Source organism: Oncorhynchus nerka, linkage group LG11 (assembly GCF_034236695.1).
Source record: "Oncorhynchus nerka isolate Pitt River linkage group LG11, Oner_Uvic_2.0, whole genome shotgun sequence".
NCBI lineage: Eukaryota > Metazoa > Chordata > Actinopteri > Salmoniformes > Salmonidae > Oncorhynchus > Oncorhynchus nerka.
In genome coordinates, this window is record NC_088406.1 from 5,422,493 (window position 1) to 5,447,562 (window position 25,070).

The following is a 25,070-nucleotide window of genomic DNA, read 5'->3' on the forward strand; positions in this document are numbered from 1 at the left end:
AGGAAACCACATCTAGCTTCCGGGAGATCTACAGGAAACCACACCTAGCTTCCGGGAGATCTACAGGAAACCACATCTAGCTTCCGGGAGATCTACAGGAAACCACACCTAGCTTCCGGGAGATCTACAGGAAACCACACCTAGCTTCCGGGAGATCTACAGGAAACCACATATAGGTTCCGGGAGATCTACAGGAAACCACACCTAGCTTCCGGGAGATCTACAGGAAACCACACCTAGCTTCCGGGAGATCTACAGGAAACCACACCTAGCTTCCGGGAGATCTACAGGAAACCACATCTAGGTTACAACAGAATATCCTAAAATTCACTTGCTGGCTTTAGGCCCAGTTGACAATAGTGTTATAATAGCATTGCAGCAGCATCAACTACTGCACTACAAAACTATCAACAAAGTAGCAGCCGATGATAATTATATGAATGTTTCTATGTAATAATACTTCATTAATTTACAGCAGACATTACTACTATTACAAAGCTATCAACAACATAGCAAGCAGCCTACATAGTAGTCATGATTTATTTTCAGTATAGAAACACAGTCCTTCAAATAATGTGGGGGTTGGTACTAGCATAAGGAGGTCAATAACAGTGAGTAAAGGGGACATTAAAAGCTGATGGCGGTTCAGTTTACGATACAATCCTCTGTCCCCTCAGTGGGCATCCACACACACACACGCTAGGCAAAACGAACGTGTGTGCTCCCATATTCCCTTAAAAAAAAGTCCTTCGCTCGAAAAATGAGAAAAGGAGTGACAATAGCACTGTTTGTCCATTTTGATACACCGTAGCTAGAATTACACTTTCTTGAAATAGTCAGAATGAATCTAAGATAACTAAGACGTTTTTTGCTGAGGAGATCTCAGTCGCCCAACTTTACATCTAACTAAAGATGTTTGGTGCAGTATTTCTCAATTAAAAAAAAGAAATGCATGAAAACCAGTTGCCTCTGATTGAATGACAACAAAGACATTATTGCAGAATCCCTACAGGTGACCAATCACAGACGAACGGGCGTAGACTTCGGCTAACTGATCAGAGCTGGGGGCCTGAGAAAACTGACTTCCACTATAGCAGGCCTAGAGGACAGCTCATTGGAGCTGGGGGCCTGAGAGAACTGACTTCTACTGTAGCAGGCCTAGAGGACAGCTCATTGGAGCTGGGGGCCTGAGAGAACTGACTTCCACTGTAGCAGGCCTAGAGGACAGCTCATTGGAGCTGGGGGCCTGAGACAACTGACTTCCACTGTAGCAGGCCTAGAGGACAGCTCATTGGAGCTGGGGGCCTGAGAGAACTTACTTCTACTGTAGCAGGCCTAGAGGACAGCTCATTGGAGCTGGGGGCCTGAGAGAACTGACTTCCACTGTAGCAGGCCTAGAGGACAGCTCATTGGAGCTGGGGGCCTGAGAGAACTGACTTCTACTGTAGCAGGCCTAGAGGACAGCTCATACACACCTCTCTCTAAGTGGGTCACACACAATTATGTTAAGTGGCCATGTGAATACTAGCCTCCCCTTTGCTAGAGTACAAACACTTAAGGGTCCTCTCACTGACCTGCCAGCCCAGCTCCAGTCCAAGTCCCCCGTCTACCCTACACCCACGCAGTGCTATAATGCAGCCAGCGCAGCAGAGCTAACCCCAGGCAGGCAGGGTTATAGGCAATTACACTACTCACAGTCATTGCCTCCTCTCAAGATCTGACTGCAGTGGCCCAATGGCAAGAGAAAATGGCCCAGAGTACAGCACCCTGCAAAAATAAGTGGACCACTTTCTACTACTACAGAATTGAATTGGTGTCAGTGAGAGTCAGGGTGAGAAAGAAAACATTTTTTTTTTAAATGACTTCCATCATTTAGCAAGAAAGAAAGATGAGAGCAAGAGAGTGAGAGACAACAGAGAGAGAGAAGGGGTGTAGTTTGTTTTTTAACATTGGGGGGAGGGCATTATGGAGGAGGAGTGGCAAACACCTATAGATGGAGAAGATGAGTCGAGTCAAGGGTAAGGTCAAGGATGCCTCCAAAATGGCACCCTATTCCCTATTGGCCCGGGTTCAAAGGCACCCCATTGGCCCGGGTTCAAAGGCACCCCATTGGCCCGGGTTCAAAGGCACCCCATTGGCCCGGGTTCAAAGGCACCCCATTGGCCCGGGTTCAAAGGCACCCCATTGGCCCGGGTTCAAAGGCACCCCATTGGCCCGGGTTCAAAGGCACCCCATTGGCCCGGGTTCAAAGGCACCCCATTGGCCGGGTTCAAAGGCACCCCATTGGCCGGGTTCAAAGCAGTGCACTATATAGGGAATGAGGTGTAGACATAAGTCAAGTGCTCTGAGGAAACAGAGATTGGTCTTTACTCAGTCATGAGGTCACAAAGAGAACATCCTTCTCTACAATACTTAGGAACTATGACGTTACATTACTGGTGAACATTTTAATTTCCTCAAAATGTCCACCCCAAATGAAAATGACTTTCAATATCTCAGGCAATAATTGTGCATAAAGAACAAAAATCTGACAAACTGAGATCAGAGGAGTTTCGCTTGAAAATGTTTCTTACACTCAACCTCAACACAGTACCGAAACAAGCACAAATAGTTGTGCTAGTTGTGTTTTTCAGTTTCGGGTGGTTATAAACAGCACAACTGCCTTCCTGAGTCTGTCCCAAAAACCAGTAGCCTACTCTCGGCAGCTGTAATGACCACTCTTATATAGGACACCTGGACTGGAGAAATACTGTATCTGGGGCTAAATGTAGATTATCAAGAGTAGGACCGCTGATCAAAGATCAGTTATATCTTCAAGATCGTACTAAATAAGAGAGGATAACTGATCCTAGAACAGCACTCATATTCAGAGACCCTGAGCACATACAGTCCATGGTTGTTCACTTCACTCATTTGTGAACAACTTGGACTGAACGTTTAATTTAAAATGTCTTTCACAGCAGTCATAAAACTAAACATGGTGGAGGCTTGGGTTAGTTGACCATCAGGCTTGGGTTAGTTGACCATCAGGCTTGGGTTAATTGACCATCAGGCTTGGGTTAATTGACCATCAGGCTTGGGTTAATTGACCATCAGGCTTGGGTTAATTGACCATCAGGCTTGGGTTAATTGACCATCAGGCTTGGGTTAATTGACCATCAGGCTTGGGTTAATTGACCATCAGGCTTGGGTTAATTGACCATCAGGCTTGGGTTAATTGACCATCAGGCTTGGGTTAATTGACCATCAGGCTTGGGTTAATTGACCATCAGGCTTGGGTTAGTTGAGAAGATTCTAAAATATATTTTGATTCGTTTAACACTTTGATTACTACATGATTCCAAATGTGTGTTATTTCATAGTTTATGTATTCGCTATTATTCTGCAATGTAGAAAAGGGTAAAAATAAAGAAAAACCTTTGAAATTAGTAGGTGTGTCCAAACTTTTGACATACACACCACAGATGTGAAGAGGGCACAACATCATCTTTCACCCCCCCCAGGAGACTGAAAGATTTGCCATGGGTCCCCAGAAACTCAAACAGATCTACAGCTGCACCATCGAGAGCATCCTGAGCGGTTGCATCACTGCCTGGTATGGCAATTGCTCGGCAACTGACCGTAAGGCGCTACAGAGGGTAGTGCGTACAGCCCAGCACATCACGGGGGCTAAGCTTCCTGCCATCCAGGACCTCTATACTACGCAGTGTCACACTGGTGCTACTCACTGTTTATTATCTATGCATAGTCCCTTAATATAGAACAGGGCAGCACAGCTGGCCCTTAAAAAAGTACACAGTGAGCTAACATTAATGGCATGCATATCAATCTCTCATGGCTCAAAGTAGTAGAAGCGATATTGACTTAATCACTGCTTGTTTTTGTAAGAGGTGTTGACAAGCTGAATGTACCGAGCTGCCAGTTTAAAATACTTGCACACAGCTCAGACACGTATGCATGCCCCACAAGACATGCCACAAGAGGCCTCTTCACAGTCCCCAAGTCCAGAACAGACTATGGGAGGTACACAGTACTACATAGAGCCATGACTACATGGAACTCTATTCCACAGTACTACATAGAGCCATGACTACATGGAACTCTATTCCACAGTACTACATAGAGCCATGACTACATGGAACTCTATTCCACAGTACTACATAGAGCCATGACTACATGGAACTCTATTCCACAGTACTACATAGAGACATGACTACATGGAACTCTATTCCACAGTACTACATAGAGACATGACTACATGGAACTCTATTCCACAGTACTACATAGAGCCATGACTACATGGAACTCTATTCCACAGTACTACATAGAGCCATGACTACATGGAACTCTATTCCACAGTACTACATAGAGCCATGACTACATGGAACTCTATTCCACATCAGGTAACTGATGCAGCAGTAGATGGAACAGCGAGGACTGTTAAGAGACACATGCATACATTGTGATATTGTTGTATGGTGCTATTAAACATTTGGTTTTCTAGATATGTAGTGGTATAATAATATTATATGTACTGTTTAATACATTTTTAAAGTAATGTAAGTGGTTTCATATGTTTGGACCCCAGGAAGAGTAGTGGGGGGTTTCATAATAAATACATGAACAAATGACCTATACATAACCTGTACTAACCTGTAGCGTCGTTGTTATTTTGTTGTGTTACAACAAAAAAAAATATATATATATATACAATCTCATACACACAAACAATTTAGTATATTTAGTCAATCTTTTCTTACCTATTTCTTGAACTACATTGTTGGTTAAAGGGCTTGTAAACTAAGAATTTCCACGGGAAGGTGCATGTGATAAATACAATGTGATAATAAAAAGACTATGCAAAGAACATTGTGAAGGACATTTCATTTTCTCTCTGTACCGAAATCGCACCGTGGACCTAAACCGCAATAGTACAGAACCATGGGTTTGGTGAACCTTTACACTCCTAGTTTTAACCGGTTTTAACTTCAGTTCCAGCCTACAGCATTTTTGTGACAAGACCTCTGTGGCGTCCATCTTCCGTCCACACACACACAGGTGTTCAGAGAGCAGATAGCACAGGCAGTCCACTCCATCTTCCGTCGGTTTTCCGTAAACAAGGGTTGTAAAACATGGCTGTGTGGAAACCCTAAACCTTTAAAAATGTGTTCCCAAAATCGTACCGCAAGCGATGCGTGTTCATGTTTAGCCTTTCGTCGAGGATTTTAACAAAAACTCCCCGGTCAGATACATACTATCGCCAATACTTGGCGGTAAAGCAGTTAGCGTCTATGGCAAAAGCCAGCTACAGGTGTTGTAGTAGGCCGTTTAATAGCTATAATAGCTAACTAACTAGCTAAAACTTAGCTTTAAAAATGGCCTACCTACAACACATGTAGCTGCTATTATTAACACGCTAATAGCGACTATTAACAAAAACAACACGCGAGAATAACATTCACACTGACGATAGCTACATTCGGATAGCTTAAAACTCATGTTTAGCTTCCTAGCATTAAACGTTACACAAGTCAAGACTGTCTCATGTAGCTAAGTTAGCTGTCTACGCTAGTTGCTAATTAGCACCAAATGTATGTCACCAAATGCTACTCACCACAGTTGTTTCCTTGCTCGGCGGCAGCAATGTGATTAATAGTGATGAAGTTAGCTAGTTACTGTAAGTAGCTATAATCGTCGAAGATAATTAGTTAGCACAGGCAAGTAGCACCTGATACTGTTGTAGTTAGCTGGACAGCTGGCTAGCTACTCTTAACCTAACGTTAGCTAGCCAAGTTAACTCACGTTAAGTAAGTAGTCAGTCAGATTTTGGCTATGTGACATGTTTTAAAGTGACTATTTTGAGATTTTCTGTGCTTCCCCCAACCAAAAAAAATGCAAAATGAGCAGCTATTCTTGACACTTTTGTAATCGTTAACCCAGCTCAGGTCCGCACATAACGCAAACAGTCTCTCGCACTGACTCGCAGAAGAATGTACACAACTCTTCGTACGCATGCGCATCACAGACATATTCTCTGTAGCCTAAATCCAGAAATTAGTTTTTTTTAAAGCCAGGTTTGCTGTTCACTTGTGATGGATGCTGTTCATATGAGATGGGTGGGAGTTTCAATGTTTCTTATCAAAAGCAATAAGTGATTCAACTGTTAGCCAATAAAGACTGGCTTGCATAGTATTATATATATATATATATATATATATATATATTTCATCTTTATTTAATAAAGCAGGTGGGCTAGTTGAAAACAAGTTCTCAATTACAACTGCGACCTGGCCAAGATAAAGCAAAGCAGTTCAACACAGACAACAATAAAGAGTTACACATGGAATAAACAAACATACAGTCAATAATACAGTAGGGAAAAAAAGTATATATACAGTGTGTGCAAATTAGGTAAGATAAGGGAGGTAAGGCAATAAAATAGGCCATAGTGGCAAGGTAATTACGATACAGCAATTAAACACTGGAGTGATAGATGTGCAGAAGATGAATGTGCAAGGAGAGATACTGGGGTGAAAAGGAGCAAAATAAATAAATACAGTATGGGGATGAGGTAGTTGGATGGGCTATTTACAGATGAGCTATGTACAGGTGCAATGATCTGTAAGCTGCTCTGAGAGCTGGTGCTTGAAGATAGTGAGGGAGATGTGAGTCTCCAGCTTCAGTGATTTTTGCAGTTCGTTCCAGTCATTGGCAGCAGAGAACTGTGAGGAAAGGCGGCCAAAGGAGGAATTGGCTTTGGGGGTGACCAGTGAAATATACCTGCTAGGGGCGCGTGTTGCGGGTGGGTGCTGCTATGGTGACCAGTGAACTGAGATAAGGCGGGGCTTTACCTAGCAAAGACTTGTAGATGACCTGGAGCCAGTGGGTTTGGCGACGAGTATGTAGCCCGGAGGACAGCTAGCTTCCATCCTCCTCTGGATACATTGACTTCAATACAAAACCTAGGAGGCTCATGGTTCTCACCCCCTTCCATAGACGTACACAGTAATTACTTCCAGAGGATGTCCTCCAACCTATCAGAGCACTTGCAGCATGAACTGACATGTTGTCCACCCAATCAAAGGATCAGATAATTAATATTCTACTGAAAGCACAAGCTACAACTAGCTAGCACTGCATTGTATAAAATGTGGTGAGTAGTTAACTCAAAGAGAGAGACAGACAATAGTTGAACAGTTTTGAACTAATTAATTTATTTCTAAATGAAGGAGAAGCAAGAGAGAAATAGAGATAGAGTTATTTTTTTTCACTTTCAGTTTTGCTTACTTAGCTAGCAAATGCAGCTAGCTAGTTTAGCCTATTGAAACAACCTGCCCAAACAGAGGGATGCTATGTTAGCTAGCTGGCTATAACAGAGGGATGCTATGTTAGCTAGCTGGCTATAACAGAGGGATGCTATGTTAGCTAGCTGGCTATGACTTTCCAACACAACACTGGAACTCTTCCAAGTCAAGGTAAGCTTTTGGTATAACTAATTTATTGCCACTGGGGCCCACCGGTGTAACTGCTTAGTGAGTGTACACTGTAACGTTACCACATGATTGTAGCGGGTTTACCAACCTGGAATAAACAAACATACAGTCAATAATACAGTAGGGAAAAAAAGTATATATACAGTGTGTGCAAATTAGGTAAGATAAGGGAGGTAAGGCAATAAAATAGGCCATAGTGGCAAGGTAATTACGATACAGCAATTAAACACTGGAGTGATAGATGTGCAGAAGATGAATGTGCAAGGAGAGATACTGGGGTGAAAAGGAGCAAAATAAATAAATACAGTATGGGGATGAGGTAGTTGGATGGGCTATTTACAGATGAGCTATGTACAGGTGCAATGATCTGTAAGCTGCTCTGAGAGCTGGTGCTTGAAGATAGTGAGGGAGATGTGAGTCTCCAGCTTCAGTGATTTTTGCAGTTCGTTCCAGTCATTGGCAGCAGAGAACTGTGAGGAAAGGCGGCCAAAGGAGGAATTGGCTTTGGGGGTGACCAGTGAAATATACCTGCTAGGGGCGCGTGTTGCGGGTGGGTGCTGCTATGGTGACCAGTGAACTGAGATAAGGCGGGGCTTTACCTAGCAAAGACTTGTAGATGACCTGGAGCCAGTGGGTTTGGCGACGAGTATGTAGCCCGGAGGACAGCTAGCTTCCATCCTCCTCTGGATACATTGACTTCAATACAAAACCTAGGAGGCTCATGGTTCTCACCCCCTTCCATAGACGTACACAGTAATTACTTCCAGAGGATGTCCTCCAACCTATCAGAGCACTTGCAGCATGAACTGACATGTTGTCCACCCAATCAAAGGATCAGATAATTAATATTCTACTGAAAGCACAAGCTACAACTAGCTAGCACTGCATTGTATAAAATGTGGTGAGTAGTTAACTCAAAGAGAGAGACAGACAATAGTTGAACAGTTTTGAACTAATTAATTTATTTCTAAATGAAGGAGAAGCAAGAGAGAAATAGAGATAGAGTTATTTTTTTTCACTTTCAGTTTTGCTTACTTAGCTAGCAAATGCAGCTAGCTAGTTTAGCCTATTGAAACAACCTGCCCAAACAGAGGGATGCTATGTTAGCTAGCTGGCTATAACAGAGGGATGCTATGTTAGCTAGCTGGCTATAACAGAGGGATGCTATGTTAGCTAGCTGGCTATGACTTTCCAACACAACACTGGAACTCTTCCAAGTCAAGGTAAGCTTTTGGTATAACTAATTTATTGCCACTGGGGCCCACCGGTGTAACTGCTTAGTGAGTGTACACTGTAACGTTACCACATGATTGTAGCGGGTTTACCAACCCGTTAGTTCTATTAGCAATGCTGACTATGACGTTACTTTAGCTAATATGGTGACAATGATGTCGGCTGGGTGTAGTGGTTTGGCTTGGAAACTTTTTTCCCTTGGTCATATACAGCTGATGTGTCGTGCATTAAAGTCCACAAGAGAAGGTGAAGAGGTGAAAGGAGGAGAGTGCCTAGATGTGAGAAGGAATACAACGTGGCTGCAATGAAATTGAACTGTGTTTACGCGTGATCAGGGGTGTATTCATTCCGTCGAATCTGTTGAAAAACGTTTCTTAAACGGAAGCAAACGGAACAAAACGGGGATAAACATACTTGAATTTGTCCAATAGAAACTCTCGTTTGCAACTGTTGGACGAATGATTACATCCCACTATCAACTAGATGCAGGTAAGAGAGTGCAAGGAGGTATTGATTGACAGTCATCCAATATGCTGTAATAGAAATAAGGCCATTCTCATTCAAATATATATGCTGTATCCATGGTAGCGTGCCATCAGAAAGGGGTAAACAGTTAGTGGATAGTCAACGGAGTAGGTACAACCTGAACAACATCGTTTAGTTTAGTTTAGTTTATTTTATTTTTACAGGGACAGTGCACATTAATCAACGTTTCAGTAAAAGTGCCGGTTTTAGCCAGCCGGCTAATTTTCAACCGCAGTCCCTGGGCAGGTTATTAAAAACAATTACAATATAGACAATAGCACCATAGAACAAGCAAGACATAGCAACATAGGACAAGCAAGACATAGCATACAGACAGCAACATAGAACAAAAAGCAGCAAGACAAAATTCATAAAAGCAACAAAGTGTTTCCACACCTCACAAGCTATAGACAACAGACAACATGGAAAGCGGCAACACACAGCTAGGGACCATGTTCACAAATCTGATTGACCTTTAGCCAGGTCTTCAAGCATTTTGTGAAAGTGTGATATGTGGTGCAGTTATGTGTGTCTGATGGCAGTGTATTCCAGACATGGGAAGCTCTCACAGAGAATGCAGATTTACTAAAGGTGCTTTTCCTTAGGGGAACTATACAGTCACCTCTCATGGCAGACCTTGTGGATCTGCTGCCATATGTCTGGGTTTTCTGTTTAACAAAAATATTGAGTGGAGGGGGAGCCAGGCCATTAAGGATCTTGAATACAAGACATGCGTCGGTGTATTGCACAAGATTTTCCCAACTCAAGAGCTCGTGCTTTCTAAGGATGTGACAATGATGATGGCTATTTGGCTTCCTATCAAGCACTTTGAGAGCCTGTTTGTAGACAGACTGAATAGGTTTTAATGTTGTACAGCAAGCTTGGGCCCAACTAGTCAAGCAGTATGTTAAGTGGGGGAGTATCATAGATTTGAAGTACAGTTTTGCTACCTCTGTAGTCAAACAATTTCGTATAAATCGGAAATTAGCTAGATTGAATTTAGTTATTTGAATTACCTTTTTCACATGCTTTTTAAAAGAGAGGTTGGAATCAAGTATGATGCCAAGGTACTTAAAATCGGATACCACCTGGAGCTTCTCCCCTGACACATAGACATCTGGCTCAGTAGCATCTGTTGCCCTCTTTGTGAAGAACATGCAAACAGTTTTTTTCACATTGAGATGCAAACACGATTCACTGAGCCACTTTGTAACCTGGACCATTACAGTAGTGAGTTCTTGTGCAGCTTGTTGGTAGACTACATCGTATGCAGCACCACCAATGGAGGGTCAGTGATGGTCAAGTATGGGAGACCTGCTAAAATAAGGGTAAAATAAAATAAAAAAAATGTAAGTACAGGGAGACTTGTCTTACCAGAGCACCAACTGTGCTACTTTCAAGAACATGTCTGTGACTGATGTCGCGTCTGTGACTGATGTCCTGTCTGTGACTGAAGTTGTGGCTGTGACTGAAGTCGTGGCTGTGACTGATGTCCTGTCTGTGACCGATGTCCTGTCTGTGACTGATGTCCTGTCTGTGACCGATGTCCTGTCTGTGACTGATATCCTGTCTGTGACTGATGTCCTGTCTGTGACTGATATCCTGTCTGTGACTGAAGTTGTGGCTGTGACTGATGTCCTGTCTGTGACTGATGTCCTGTCTGTGACTGATGTCCTGTCTGTGACTGTAGTTGTGGCTGTGACTGAAGTTGTGGCTGTGACTGAAGTCGTGGCTGTGACTGAAGTTGTGGCTGTGACTGATGTCCTGTCTGTGACTGATGTCCTGTCTGTGACTGAAGTTGTGGCTGTGACTGAAGTCGTGGCTGTGACTGATGTCCTGTCTATGACCGATGTCCTGTCTGTGACTGATGTCCTGTCTGTGACCGATGTCCTGTCTGTGACTGATATCCTGTCTGTGACTGATGTCCTGTCTATGACCGATGTCCTGTCTGTGACTGATGTCCTGTCTGTGACTGATGTCCTGTCTGTGACCGATGTCCTGTCTGTGACTGATATCCTGTCTGTGACTGATGTCCTGTCTGTGACTGATATCCTGTCTGTGACTGATATCCTGTCTGTGACTGAAGTTGTGGCTGTGACTGATGTCCTGTCTGTGACTGATGTCCTGTCTGTGACTGATGTCCTGGCTGTGACTGAAGTTGTGGCTGTGACTGAAGTTGTGGCTGTGACTGAAGTCGTGGCTGTGACTGAAGTTGTGGCTGTGACTGAAGTCGTGGCTGTGACTGATGTCCTGTCTGTGACTGATGTCCTGTCTGTGACTGATGTCCTGTCTGTGACCGATGTCCTGTCTGTGACTGATATCCTGTCTGTGACTGATGTCCTGTCTGTGACTGATATCCTGTCTGTGACTGATATCCTGTCTGTGACTGAAGTTGTGGCTGTGACTGATGTCCTGTCTGTGACTGATGTCCTGTCTGTGACTGATGTCCTGGCTGTGACTGAAGTTGTGGCTGTGACTGAAGTTGTGGCTGTGACTGAAGTCGTGGCTGTGACTGAAGTTGTGGCTGTGACTGATGTCCTGTCTGTGACTGATGTCCTGTCTGTGACTGATGTCCTGTCTGTGACTGATGTCCTGTCTGACTGATGTCCTGTCTGTGACCGATGTCCTGTCTGTGACTGATGTCCTGTCTGTGACTGATGTCCTGTCTGTGACTGATGTCCTGGTGTAACACGGTTGAAATTGACATCTGTGGTTGTATAAGTTTTGCCATAATTAAGCAGCCAGGTTATGTATGTATGTATGTATGTATGTATGTATGTATGTATGTATGTATGTATGTATGTGTAGTTGTGGAGCCACCTGCTGTATTATTTGTGCAACTGCATCTCTGTGCATGTTACGTCATATATCTCATATTACGTCTGCATGATCACGCAGCATCCAGCCGAAGAGTCGTTCAACTTTGATTGGAGGTTATGTATCGTGCTCCATGCTGCGCCCAGTGTTTTCACTTTTAAAATGATACCTAATGTATTGTTTTATAATCACTATCGATGTTGACCTGTCATATGATAGTGTTTCAGAGTTGTTCCCTGCATTTACAATTGTATGGACGTGTACGCTAAAGGCTAGCTAGCGTCCATCCTGTACTTTCCCTGCTAGTGAGATTAGTCACCTCGTGAAGTGTAAATGTGTTTTTATTTAAGGTGAATCAGATTTCATGACGGATTTGCAGTTGCTCTGAGGTTTACCCATTGTGTTGTGTGTGTGTGTGTGTCTTCAGGTACGTGCTCCCAAACTGTTATGGACCAATGTTATGTGACTGTATAGGCGGAGGCCATGTGCTGCGGGGCTGTGTCATGACCAACAGATGGAGACATACTATATTGAGCGCTTCTCTGTCGTCATGTTGTTGGAGATGTCATGATACATATTGTAAGTATGAATTTGTTCTTAACTTGTCTAGTTAAATAAAAGGTAACTGTTTTTTTTGTGGTTGTCATCAGACTATGCCAGTACCTATGTGAAAGTGATTTTGTCTTATTTTTAAAAAATATTTACAGGTACCTCCTGAATCCATCTGTTCTGAGCAAACTACCCGACGACGTCTTCAGTATGCCATCGCAGCAAATGGCCTTGTCGAAGACCTGCTATTCGAGGCCAAGGAGGAAGATGCAGAGTCAGAGAGCCATATAGACCTGTAGGAGCTGAATAAAGCCCCGTAGGAGCTGAATAAAGCCCCGTAGGAGCTGAATAAAGCCCTGTAAGAGCTGAATAAAGCCCTGTAGGAGCTGAATAAAGCCCTGTAGGAGCTGAATAAAGCCCTGTAGGAGCTGAATAAAGCCCTGTACGACCTGAATAAAGCCCTGTAAGAGCTGAATAAAGCCCTGTAAGAGCTGAATAAAGCCCTGTAAGAGCTGAATAAAGCCCTGTAGGAGCTGAATAAAGCCCTGTAGGAGCTGAATAAAGCCCTGTACGACCTGAATAAAGCCCTGTAAGAGCTGAATAAAGCCCTGTAGGAGCTGAATAAAGCCCTGTAGGACCTGAATAAAGCCCTGTAGGACCTGAATAAAGCCCTGTAGGAGCTGAATAAAGTCCTGTAAGAGCTGAATAAAGCCCTGTAAGAGCTGAATAAAGCCCTGTAGGAGCTGAATAAAGCCCTGTAGGACCTGAATAAAGCCCTGTAAGAGCTGAATAAAGCCCTGTACGACCTGAATAAAGCCCTGTAAGAGCTGAATAAAGCCCTGTAGGAGCTGAATAAAGCCCTGTAGGACCTGAATAAAGCCCTGTAAGAGCTGAATAAAGCCCTGTAAGAGCTGAATAAAGCCCTGTAAGAGCTGAATAAAGCCCTGTAGGAGCTGAATAAAGCCCTGTACGACCTGAATAAAGCCCTGTAAGAGCTGAATAAAGCCCTGTAGGAGCTGAATAAAGCCCTGTAGGACCTGAATAAAGCCCTGTAGGACCTGAATAAAGCCCTGTAGGAGCTGAATAAAGTCCTGTAAGAGCTGAATAAAGCCCTGTAAGAGCTGAATAAAGCCCTGTAGGAGCTGAATAAAGCCCTGTAGGACCTGAATAAAGCCCTGTAAGAGCTGAATAAAGCCCTGTACGACCTGAATAAAGCCCTGTAAGAGCTGAATAAAGCCCTGTAGGAGCTGAATAAAGCCCTGTAGGACCTGAATAAAGCCCTGTAGGACCTGAATAAAGCCCTGTAGGACCTGAATAAAGCCCTGTAAGAGCTGAATAAAGTCCTGTAAGAGCTGAATAAAGCCCTGTAAGAGCTGAATAAAGCCCTGTAGGACCTGAATAAAGCCCTGTAAGAGCTGAATAAAGTCCTGTAAGAGCTGAATAAAGCCCTGTAAGAGCAGGCCCCGAAAGATGGCGTTTATTATGATGATGTTAATTATTTTAACATGTTAATTATTTTAATATGATCATTATTTTAATATGTTAATTATTTTAATATGTTAATTATTTTAACATGTTAATTATTTTAATATGATCATTATTTTAATATGTTAATTATTTTAACATGTTAATTATTTTAATATGATCATTATTTTAATATGTTAATTATTTTAATATGTTAATTATTTTAATATGTTAATTATTTTAACATGTTAATTATTTTAATATGATCATTATTTTAACATGTTAATTATTTTAATATGTTAATTATTTTAATATGTTAATTATTTTAACATGTTAATTATTTTAATATGTTAATTATTTTAACATGTTAATTATTTTAATATGATCATTATTTTAACATGTTAATTATTTTAATATGTTAATTATTTTAATATGTTAATTATTTTCCAACAGAAAAAAGAAGACGGAGATACAAACATTGACATTCGTTGTTGTGTTGAACGGGATGGCAAATGTACAGGACAAAACAAAACTTACCTCGCATGTACAAAAATAAAAATCCTATTAGGTGGTAGATAGTATAAGCGGATAGGGATTACAAGCAGTGTAGTTAAACCACAAGTACATATTAAGTGGTATATAGTACACAGTAGCAGCAGATCAATATGAAGGGGCAAGAGACCATTTAAATCAGTATCGGCTGACATATTTAATTTTTATAACATTGGACTTCTATTGGAGGTGTTGTATCGAATCTTCTCCATATGTATGACGTTCCCTAAATCCCGTAACCACATTTCAAAGGTAGGTACAGTCTCCAATTTCCAAAATTACTATATGAGCCTTTTGGCTAATAAAAGAGAGACAGTCTTCCCTTTCTGGTAATTCCCACCAACTGTAACCAAACAGAGTGATCAATGGCTCTGGGACTATGACTCTTATCAAAGGCTTTAGATAAGCCCAGTAAGCATGTAACTAAGGACATGTCTAAAATCAGTGGGTCAACGTCCCCTCATCCTGATTGGTGGTGAGGTCCCTTGGAATATTTTATGTAGTTTAAACCTTTGAGTAATTTAAACTGCCAAAAACTTACAACAAGTGATCTCCATGACAACTGAACCCCCCCCCCCCCCCCCCCGCCCTGACATGGGAGAGAAGTGATGACATGCACAAGATTCTCCAAGGATCACATTTTTTATAAATAATAACTTGCCTGTGCTACAGACAGATATAGATCTACTAATACAGAACGTGTAAAGACCCAGTGTACTACTTTTGTGAGATTATAAAAAATGTTCTCCATAAAAAATATATATATATATTATTGTTTTTTGTATAGTGATTTTTCAGTTTCCCTTCTTCCCGCTGCTATGTAAGGAACTGGTATTGTTTGATGCAACAAATAAAGATCGGGACACCTCCAACAGCTGGTTAAGGCGCTTCCCACCATAAAGGCGACATCTTGGAGGCAGAAAGGACCTTATATCGGTGGACAGTTTGTCACCAAGCTACGAAATCGTCTGAGATCAGAGTCCATCAGCGCTCTTATGTTTTTTGAGAACGCACTTAGAGAGAAGCTACAAGTTCCCTAGCCCAATGTTGCACACTCAAATCCCCCTCATAAACATCCCAGATGGGCCATTATGTGTTACTGATAGGCTACTGTAGGCTCTTTTCACCTGTAATGTGTTTGTTATTCAAAATAATATTGTATGTAAGGGATATTCAACTTACCACCGGCCCTGGCAACCATTATTACGCACATCTGGACTTCATCATCACCTTGATTATCTTCTCTTTATTTATCCCTCTGTAGCCTCAGTCATCAGACAGTGTTGGTCTGTTTTCATGTTCAGTTCGCGTCTCCTGTTTTGGTCTCTTTTTTTTGTAACTTGCATCAAACGTTCCTTCTGCACCTGTTTCCTACCGAGTTGGATTATTTTCCACAGAAGCATAACGTCCTATCCCTTTAAAACCATGGCTGTAATTGAACACATTTGCCACTAGAAATGTGTTCAACATCCACTGAAGTAGCTAGCAAGTCTACTAGATAGCTACAGTCGTTGCCGTGGTAAACATACAGACTTGCCAGTTTAGTTGACCAAACTATCCGTCCTAGTTTGCTATTATGAAAATCGAACTAAACAAAACAAATAGGGTTTTCAATTAGACGTTTGCTTTCAAAAAGCAGCTCAAACAAAACTAGTAAAAAAATTAAGTAATAGCCATTGAATTCCAAATATACCGTGGTAGGGGTATATGGCCAATAAACTGTAACGACCCAAAGCTAAGGGCTGTTAATTAAGCACAACGCCGAGGTGCCTTAGTGCTATTATAAACGAATTATCAAGGTAATTAGAGCAGTAATACCCGTGGTATACGGTCTGATATACCACGGCTGTCAGGCAATCAGCATTCAGGGCTCTCACCACCCAGTTTATAAAGGGACATAATGCACGCTCTAGAATCCCCTTCAAGCCAATCGGAAAATAATGTACAACAATGCCATGGTATAATATATTTTATTATTTGTTAGGCTATTATCATAGCCTGGCATATACACTGTTGACTGCACATCATTTAGGCCTGGAAGTTCATTTTCTAAGATAAATGTATCATCGTTTTTTTTTTTTTTTTTACAAAGTCCTGAGCCCTCTGTCATTATTTATGCAGACAAAAATAAACACAACACAAGAGGCCATTTTACACAGGTCTCAAATGCAATAACACGGTATAAACGTTCACACATAGGTGGTGGCAAAGCCTTGTATGTAAACGGATGGATTTTATTGTTGTGACTATGCCTCGGTTTTAAATGCTTTAAATGGCCACTTCCTGTTTTTGCGGTATTTCCCAGGACTCTTGCGGATCAACTATAATTATTTATAAATATTTACTAGATTTCCAGTCAAATATGAATCCCTACAATGGATGGCCATAGTTCACCTCTAATAGATTAATTATCAACAGTAACTCATATTCCATAGACCCTGTACTGCATTAGGGGGTAATAACACTGAATAGCAGTAAAAACACTAATAATTTTTGTAACTTATTGTGTACATAATGTTGCTGCGACTGTCTCTTATGCCAAAAAATAACTTCTGGACATGAGAACAATGCAGGCAAACTTAAATCAGTTTTACCACATTTTTACCAGAATGTCACATGTGCAACCAGATAAAAAAAATCCTAGACCACCTTTACTCCACACAGAGATGCATACAAAGCTCTCCCCCGCCCAATTTACATACCCCCCCCCCCCCCCCTTGTATACTTAACACTGACTCGGTACCGTAATACCCTGTATATAGCCTCCACATTGACTCTGTACCGGTGCCCCCTGTATATAGCCTCCACATTGACTCTGTACCGGTACCCCCTGTATATAGCCTCCACCCTGACTCTGTATCGGTGCCACCTGTATATAGCCTCCACATTGACTATGTACCGGTACCCCCTGTATATAGCCTCCACATTGAATCTGTACCGGTACACCCTGTATATAGCCTCCACATTGACTCTGTACCGGTACCCCCTGTATATAGCCTCCACACTGACTCAGTACCGGTGCCCCCTGTATATAGCCTCCACACTGACTTGGTACCGGTGCCCCCTGTGTATAGCCTCCACCCTGACTCGGTACCGGTGCCCCCTGTATATAGCCTCCACACTGACTCTGTACTGGTGCCCCCTGTATATAGCCTCCACCCTGACTCTGTACTGGTGCCCCCTGTATATAGCCTCCACACTGACTCTGTACTGGTGCCCCGTGTATATAGCCTCCACTGACTCTGACTCTGTATATAGCCTCCACATTGATCTGTACCAGTACCTCCCTGTATATAGCCTCCACATTGGCTCTGTACCAGTAGCCTCTGTATATAGCCTCCACATTGGCTCTGTACCATTAGACTCCTCTGTATATAGCCTCCACATTGGCTCTGTACCAGTAGCCTCTGTATATAGCCTCCACCTGACTCTGTGCCCGGTGCCCCCTGTATATAGCCTCCACATTGGCTCTGTACCGGTACCTTCTGTATATAGCCTCCACATTGACTCTGTACCGGTGCCCCCTGTATATAGCCTCCACATTGAATCTGTACCGGTACCCCCTGTATATAGCCTCCACATTGACTCTGTACCAGTACCCCCTGTATATAGCCTCCACATTGACTCTGTACCGTAACACCCTGTATATAGCCTCCACCCTGACTCTGTACCGGTGCCCCCTGTATATAGCCTCCACATTGACTCTGTACCGGTACCCCCTGTATATAGCCTCCACCCTGACTCTGTACCGGTACCCCCTGTATATAGCCTCCACCCTGACTCTGTATCGGTGCCACCTGTATATAGCCTCCACATTGACTATGTACCGGTGCCTCCCCCCTGTATATAGCCTCCACATTGAATCTGTACCGGTACCCCCTGTATATAGCCTCCACATTGACTCTGTACCGGTACCACCTGTATATAGCCTCCACCCTGACTCAGTACCGGTGCCCCCTGTATATAGCCTCCACACTGACTCAGTACCGGTGTCCCCTGTATATAGCCTCCACACTGACTTGGTACCGGTGCCCCCTGTGTATAGCCTCCACCCTGACTCGGTACCGGTGCCCCCTGTATATAGCCTCCACACTGACTCTGTACTGGTGCCCCCTGTATATAGCCTCCACCCTGACTCTGTACTGGTGCCCCCTGTATATAGCCTCCACACTGACTCTGTACTGGTGCCCCGTGTATATAGCCTCCACACTGACTCTGTACCGGTACCTCCTGTATATAGCCTCCACATTGGCTCTGTACCAGTAGCCTCTGTATATAGCCTCCACATTGGCTCTGTACCAGTAGCCTCTGTATATAGCCTCCACATTGGCTCTGTACCAGTAGCCTCTGTATATAGCCTCCACCCTGACTCTGTACCGGTGCCCCCTGTATATAGCCTCCACATTGGCTCTGTACCGGTACCTTCTGTATATAGCCTCCACATTGACTCTGTACCGATATCCCCTGTATATAGCCTCCACATTGACTCTGTACCGGTACCTCCTGTATATAGCCTCCACATTGACTCTGTACCGGTGCCCCCTGTATATAGCCTCCACATTGACTCTGTACCGGTACCCCCTGTATATAGCCTCCACACTGACTCTGTACTGGTGCCCCCTGTATATAGCCTCCACCCTGACTCTGTACTGGTGCCCCCTGTATATAGCCTCCACACTGACTCTGTACTGGTGCCCCGTGTATATAGCCTCCACACTGACTCTGTACCGGTACCTCCTGTATATAGCCTCCACATTGGCTCTGTACCAGTAGCCTCTGTATATAGCCTCCACATTGGCTCTGTACCAGTAGCCTCTGTATATAGCCTCCACATTGGCTCTGTACCAGTAGCCTCTGTATATAGCCTCCACCCTGACTCTGTAACGGTGCCCCCTGTATATAGCCTCCACATTGGCTCTGTACCGGTACCTTCTGTATATAGCCTCCACATTGACTCTGTACCGGTGCCCCCTGTATATAGCCTCCACATTGAATCTGTACCGGTACCCCCTGTATATAGCCTCCACATTGACTCTGTACCAGTACCCCCTGTATATAGCCTCCACATTGACTCTGTACCGTAACACCCTGTATATAGCCTCCACCCTGACTCTGTACCGGTGCCCCCTGTATATAGCCTCCACATTGACTCTGTACCGGTACCCCCTGTATATAGCCTCCACCCTGACTCTGTACCGGTACCCCCTGTATATAGCCTCCACCCTGACTCTGTATCGGTGCCACCTGTATATAGCCTCCACATTGACTATGTACCGGTACCCCCTGTATATAGCCTCCACATTGAATCTGTACCGGTACACCCTGTATATAGCCTCCACATTGACTCTGTACCGGTACCCCCTGTATATAGCCTCCACCCTGACTCAGTACCGGTGCCCCCTGTATATAGCCTCCACACTGACTCAGTACCGGTGTCCCCTGTATATAGCCTCCACACTGACTTGGTACCGGTGCCCCCTGTGTATAGCCTCCACCCTGACTCGGTACCGGTGCCCCCTGTATATAGCCTCCACACTGACTCTGTACTGGTGCCCCCTGTATATAGCCTCCACCCTGACTCTGTACTGGTGCCCCCTGTATATAGCCTCCACACTGACTCTGTACTGGTGCCCCGTGTATATAGCCTCCACACTGACTCTGTACCGGTACCTCCTGTATATAGCCTCCACATTGGCTCTGTACCAGTAGCCTCTGTATATAGCCTCCACATTGGCTCTGTACCAGTAGCCTCTGTATATAGCCTCCACATTGGCTCTGTACCAGTAGCCTCTGTATATAGCCTCCACCCTGACTCTGTACCGGTGCCCCCTGTATATAGCCTCCACATTGGCTCTGTACCGGTACCTTCTGTATATAGCCTCCACATTGACTCTGTACCGGTGCCCCCTGTATATAGCCTCCACATTGAATCTGTACCGGTACCCCCTGTATATAGCCTCCACATTGACTCTGTACCGATATCCCCTGTATATAGCCTCCACATTGACTCTGTACCGGTACCTCCTGTATATAGCCTCCACATTGACTCTGTACCGGTGCCCCCTGTATATAGCCTCCACATTGACTCTGTACCGGTACCCCCTGTATATAGCCTCCACATTGACTCTGTACCGGTACCTCCTGTATATAGTCTCCACATTGACTCTGTACCGGTACCCCCTGTATATAGCCTCCACATTGACTCTGTACCGGTACCCCCTGTATATAGCCTCCACATTGACTCTGTACCGGTACCTCCTGTATATAGCCTCCACATTGACTCTGTACCGGTACCTCCTGTATATAGCCTCCACATTGACTCTGTACCGGTACCTCCTGTATATAACCTCGTTATTGTCATTCTTATTTTGTTACTTTTTATTATAACTTTTTATTTGACTACTTCAGCACGGTAAATATGTATTAGCCTCCAACCAAGGACTACACTTATTGTTCAGCATTTCACGGTAAGGTCTCCTATTATTCAGCATTTCCGGTAAGGTCAACACATTGTATTCAGCATTTCCGGTACACTTGTTGTATTCAGCATTTCACGGTAAGGCATCTACACTTATTGTATTCAGCATTTCACGGTAAGGTCTTATTGTATTGCATTTCACTCTACACTTGTTGTCAGCATTTCACAGGTCTACACTTATTGTATTCAGCTCACGGTATAGGTAACACTTATTGTTATTCAGCATTTTAAGGTCTACACTTATTTTGTTACATTTTATTATAACTACTTGTTTTTATTTTAGTCATTTTGGTAAGGTCTCTTATTCAGCATTTCACTAGAAGGTCTACACTTATTGTATTCAGTTCACGGAAGGTCTACACTTGTTGTATTCAGCATTTCACGGTAAGGTCTACACTTATTGTATTCAGCATTTCACGGTAAGGTCTACACTTATTGTATTCAGCATTTCACGGTAAGGTCTACACTTATTGTATTCAGCATTTCACGGTAAGGTCAACACTTATTGTATTCAGCATTTCACGGTAAGGTCTACACTTGTTGTATTCAGCATTTCACGGTAAGGTCTACACTTATTGTATTCAGCATTTCACGGTAAGGTCTACACTTGTTGTATTCGGCGCATGCGACAAATAAAGTTTTTGTTTGACGTGACCTCTACTTTATCACTCATTCATGCTGATTGGTGCTTTCCATTCAGAACCTACAGAGCTGTCCAATCCTGTCGGTCTGTACCCTGCCAATGGTGGGTGTGTCTGGTTTCTCCAGAAGTTGCTGTTTGAACATGACCAAGGTAAATGTTATATATTGCAACGGTACAGGCTTGGACAAGTCACAGAATATTCTGATAGTAAACCTGTTAGACCAACAACAATTAGATTTTAAAAAATTAATGAGGAGGAGACTGGATACACACACAATGGGACACATCATTTGTATTGATATACCTAGCTGTATATTGTCTTCTAGGGTTGTCAGCAGAAAATAACCATCTCTAGAGTTTCTTGTCAAAGCCATCAAATATAGTCATATTTCACTTCCAACCTGTCCCAGGCTAACTATCAGGTCTGGAGCTGTTTGGAGCGTTTAGTTCCTGTAGCTCTGATGTCAGACGTGTTCCTTCCTGTAGCTCTGATGTCGGACGTGTTCCTTCCTGTAGCTCTGATGTCAGACGTGTTCCTTCCTGTAGCTCTGATGTCGGACGTGTTCCTTCCTGTAGCTCTGATGTCAGACGTGTTCCTTCCTGTAGCTCTGATGTCAGACGTGTTCCTTCCTGTAGCTCTGATGTCAGACCCTTCATCTGTCCCCCTGTTTTAGCCAGTGACTTTGCCTCCGTCTCTTTGTAAGCACCCTGACAGAAAACCCTAAAGTTCTCTCCAACGAAGAAATAAAGAAGTGGGTCCAAGCAGCTGTTCATCGCTGCCAGACACAAAGTGAGCACAGCTGTTTTGCGTACACGCTCTATGTACTTACAGGAACCTCCATACCCTTTATCCCTCACCTGCATCTCAGCTTCCAGGAAGACAGTCCGCATGACGTGGTAGGGCAGGAAACACACTAGGAAGATGCTAAGGACTATTACAACCAGGGACATGGACTTCTTGTATTGGGATTTCGGCCTTCCTTCAGCCTTTCTCAGCTTCAGCAGGCTACGCACCACAAATATGTAACAGATAGAGATCACTGCAAAGGGCAGGATGAAGCCCAGAAGTAAGGTGGCATGGTTGGCTATGATCAGTGTGCGGATGTGAATGAGTTTGTATTCTGGATTAAGCTCCAAGCACCTGGTTCTACCATAAGCGTCTATGACGGTCCCTGAAGTCAGCATAGGGATGGAGGCTAGCGACACCAACAGCCAGACCAAAATACAGACCAGCCAGGAATTACGGCTATTCTGCATGCTCATATACCTGTACGGCTGGGTGATTGCCACAAAACGAACCACACTCAGCACCGTGAGGAAGTAGATGCTCCCGTACATGTTGATGTAGAAGATGTAGGACATGACGCGACAGGCGATGTCTCCAAACACCCAGCTAGATTCCATGTAGTAGTAGAAGGCCCGGAGTGGCAAGGAGCACACCAGCATCAAGTCTGACACCAGCAGGTTGACCATGTACAGGTTGACGGGGGTAAACCTTTTCTTACTCCTCCAGACACTGACGAAGAAGCAGAGGGAGACGAGGTTGAAGGTGAGGCCGAGGAGGAAGATGACTAGGTATATGGGTGGGTAGACTCTGTGTTTGAACATGCTGATGGAGCAGTCAGAGGACACGTTTCCATCTTCCATGATGACTGATTTATTCACTTTAGATTGCTCCTAAAACATGGAGAAAGAAGGAGAAATAGGCAGGGAGAGAGAGAGAGAGAGAGAGAGAGAGAGAGAGACAGAACGAGGCAGAGAGAGAGAGAGAGAGAGAACGAGGCAGAGAGAGAGAGAGAGAGAGAGAGAGAGAGACAGAACGAGGCAGAGAGAGAGAGAGAGAGAGAACGAGGCAGAGAGAGAGAGAAAGAGGCAGAGAGAGAGAGAGAACGAGGCAGAGAGAGAGAGAAAGAGGCAGAGAGAGAGAGAGAGAACGAGGCAGAGAGAGAGAGAACGAGGCAGAGAGAGAGAGAGAGAGAGAGAGAGAGACAGAACAGAGGCAGAGAGAGAGAGAGAGAGAGAGAGAGACAGAACGAGGCAGAGAGAGAGAGAGAGAGAGAGAACGAGGCAGAGAGAGAGAGAGAGAGAGAGAGAGAGAGACAGAACGAGGCAGAGAGAGAGAGAGAGAGAGACAGAACAAGGCAGAGAGAGAGAGAGAGAGAGAGAACGAGGCAGAGAGAGAGAGAAAGAGGCAGAGTGAGAGATCAGTTTATTGGGATCCCCATTAGCTGTTGCTACATGCACTATTCCTTGAGTCCACACAAAAAAGAGAGTGATGTAATGGGGGGGGGGAAGAAAAAAAAGTGAAATCAAGATTTGTGATGACAACAGTTACACAGCAGCAGGAAGTGTTCCTCCGCGGGTGAAAGAATTCACGCGGAAGTTTTTGGAGTGCAACAAGTACCTTTCAAACTCACTCGATCCGCTTTCAGACTACAAGAGTGTTTCAAAGCCTTTCCTCATATCTGTGGTTGTCACGAGACTTTTTTTAGACTTCTAAATACCATTTCCTTTCATCCTGATGACACATTACCATCACTAGTAATAGAATAGTAATAGAAACCCCAAACCTGTTCAGTTATCACTGATCTACCACATCGTCTGGGGCCGCAATTGAGTTTTGCTTCTCCAAAGTCAAACATTCTCAAATACCACAGTCCCCTCTAGCCCCGCACTGTAAACATGCTTTCACTTGTGATAAGGAAGAATTCTTAACAATAACAAATGAGAGAACGAGAAATAGTGGGAGAAGAGAGTGATTAACTGTAACCCTTAAGTCACATTTTTAAGAAAAGAACAATAGCAGAACAATAACTAAAAATTGTAAATCTGGTTAGTCTGGTTAGTTAGTAAAAGCCAAATGGCCTGAGTGTAAATAGTTTCTGCTATAAATTTGAGGAGGCTGTTACCTGCCAAAATACTTCACACCCCCATCCCATGGACTCTCAATATTGTAAGAATTGTCCCATAACACACCATTTAGAAGCTTTAAATACTCAATAGTTTGTGTTTTGTATTTTCTTAATAATCTTCCATACACATTGTACAACACATTCTGTAGCAAATGTCAATAAGCTGCAACAACAATCAATCTCAAAACATTTTTTTTTTTTTACCATGATTTGATTTGTACCTACTGTGATACACTAATGATGAGAAGCACCCTGAACTTTTCAGTCAACGCTGGCTTGACGATCAGCAGCTGTTCATCTCAGATCCAGGGGTGTACTGCCACAGCGAGACTTCCTTCCAGAGTGGAGTAGGCTGAGCTGACGACTGTTGTTTGCAGGATCAACCCTAGATGCACTTGACTCTC

At 43.6% G+C, this 25,070-nt stretch overlaps 2 protein-coding genes across 2 annotated transcripts in view; both read right to left on the reverse strand.

The window, feature by feature from the left end:
• Nucleotides 1-5,980, reverse strand: part of fndc3a (fibronectin type III domain containing 3A) — a 190,269-nt gene extending 184,289 nt beyond the window's left edge. Inside the window, 1 exon segment of the mRNA XM_065024164.1 lies at nt 5,615-5,980. The gene's annotated coding sequence lies outside the window, so the exon portion shown is untranslated.
• A 16,048-nt stretch (nt 5,981-22,028) lies between these two features.
• On the reverse strand, nt 22,029-25,070 carry cysltr2b (cysteinyl leukotriene receptor 2b). The gene is made up of 2 exons (XM_029652934.2): nt 24,892-25,070; nt 22,029-23,431 (listed from the first exon to the last, which is right to left on the reverse strand). Exon 2 carries the CDS (start codon nt 23,399-23,401, stop codon nt 22,166-22,168), a length of 1,236 nt encoding a protein of 411 aa, XP_029508794.2. The 5' UTR covers nt 23,402-23,431; nt 24,892-25,070; the 3' UTR covers nt 22,029-22,165.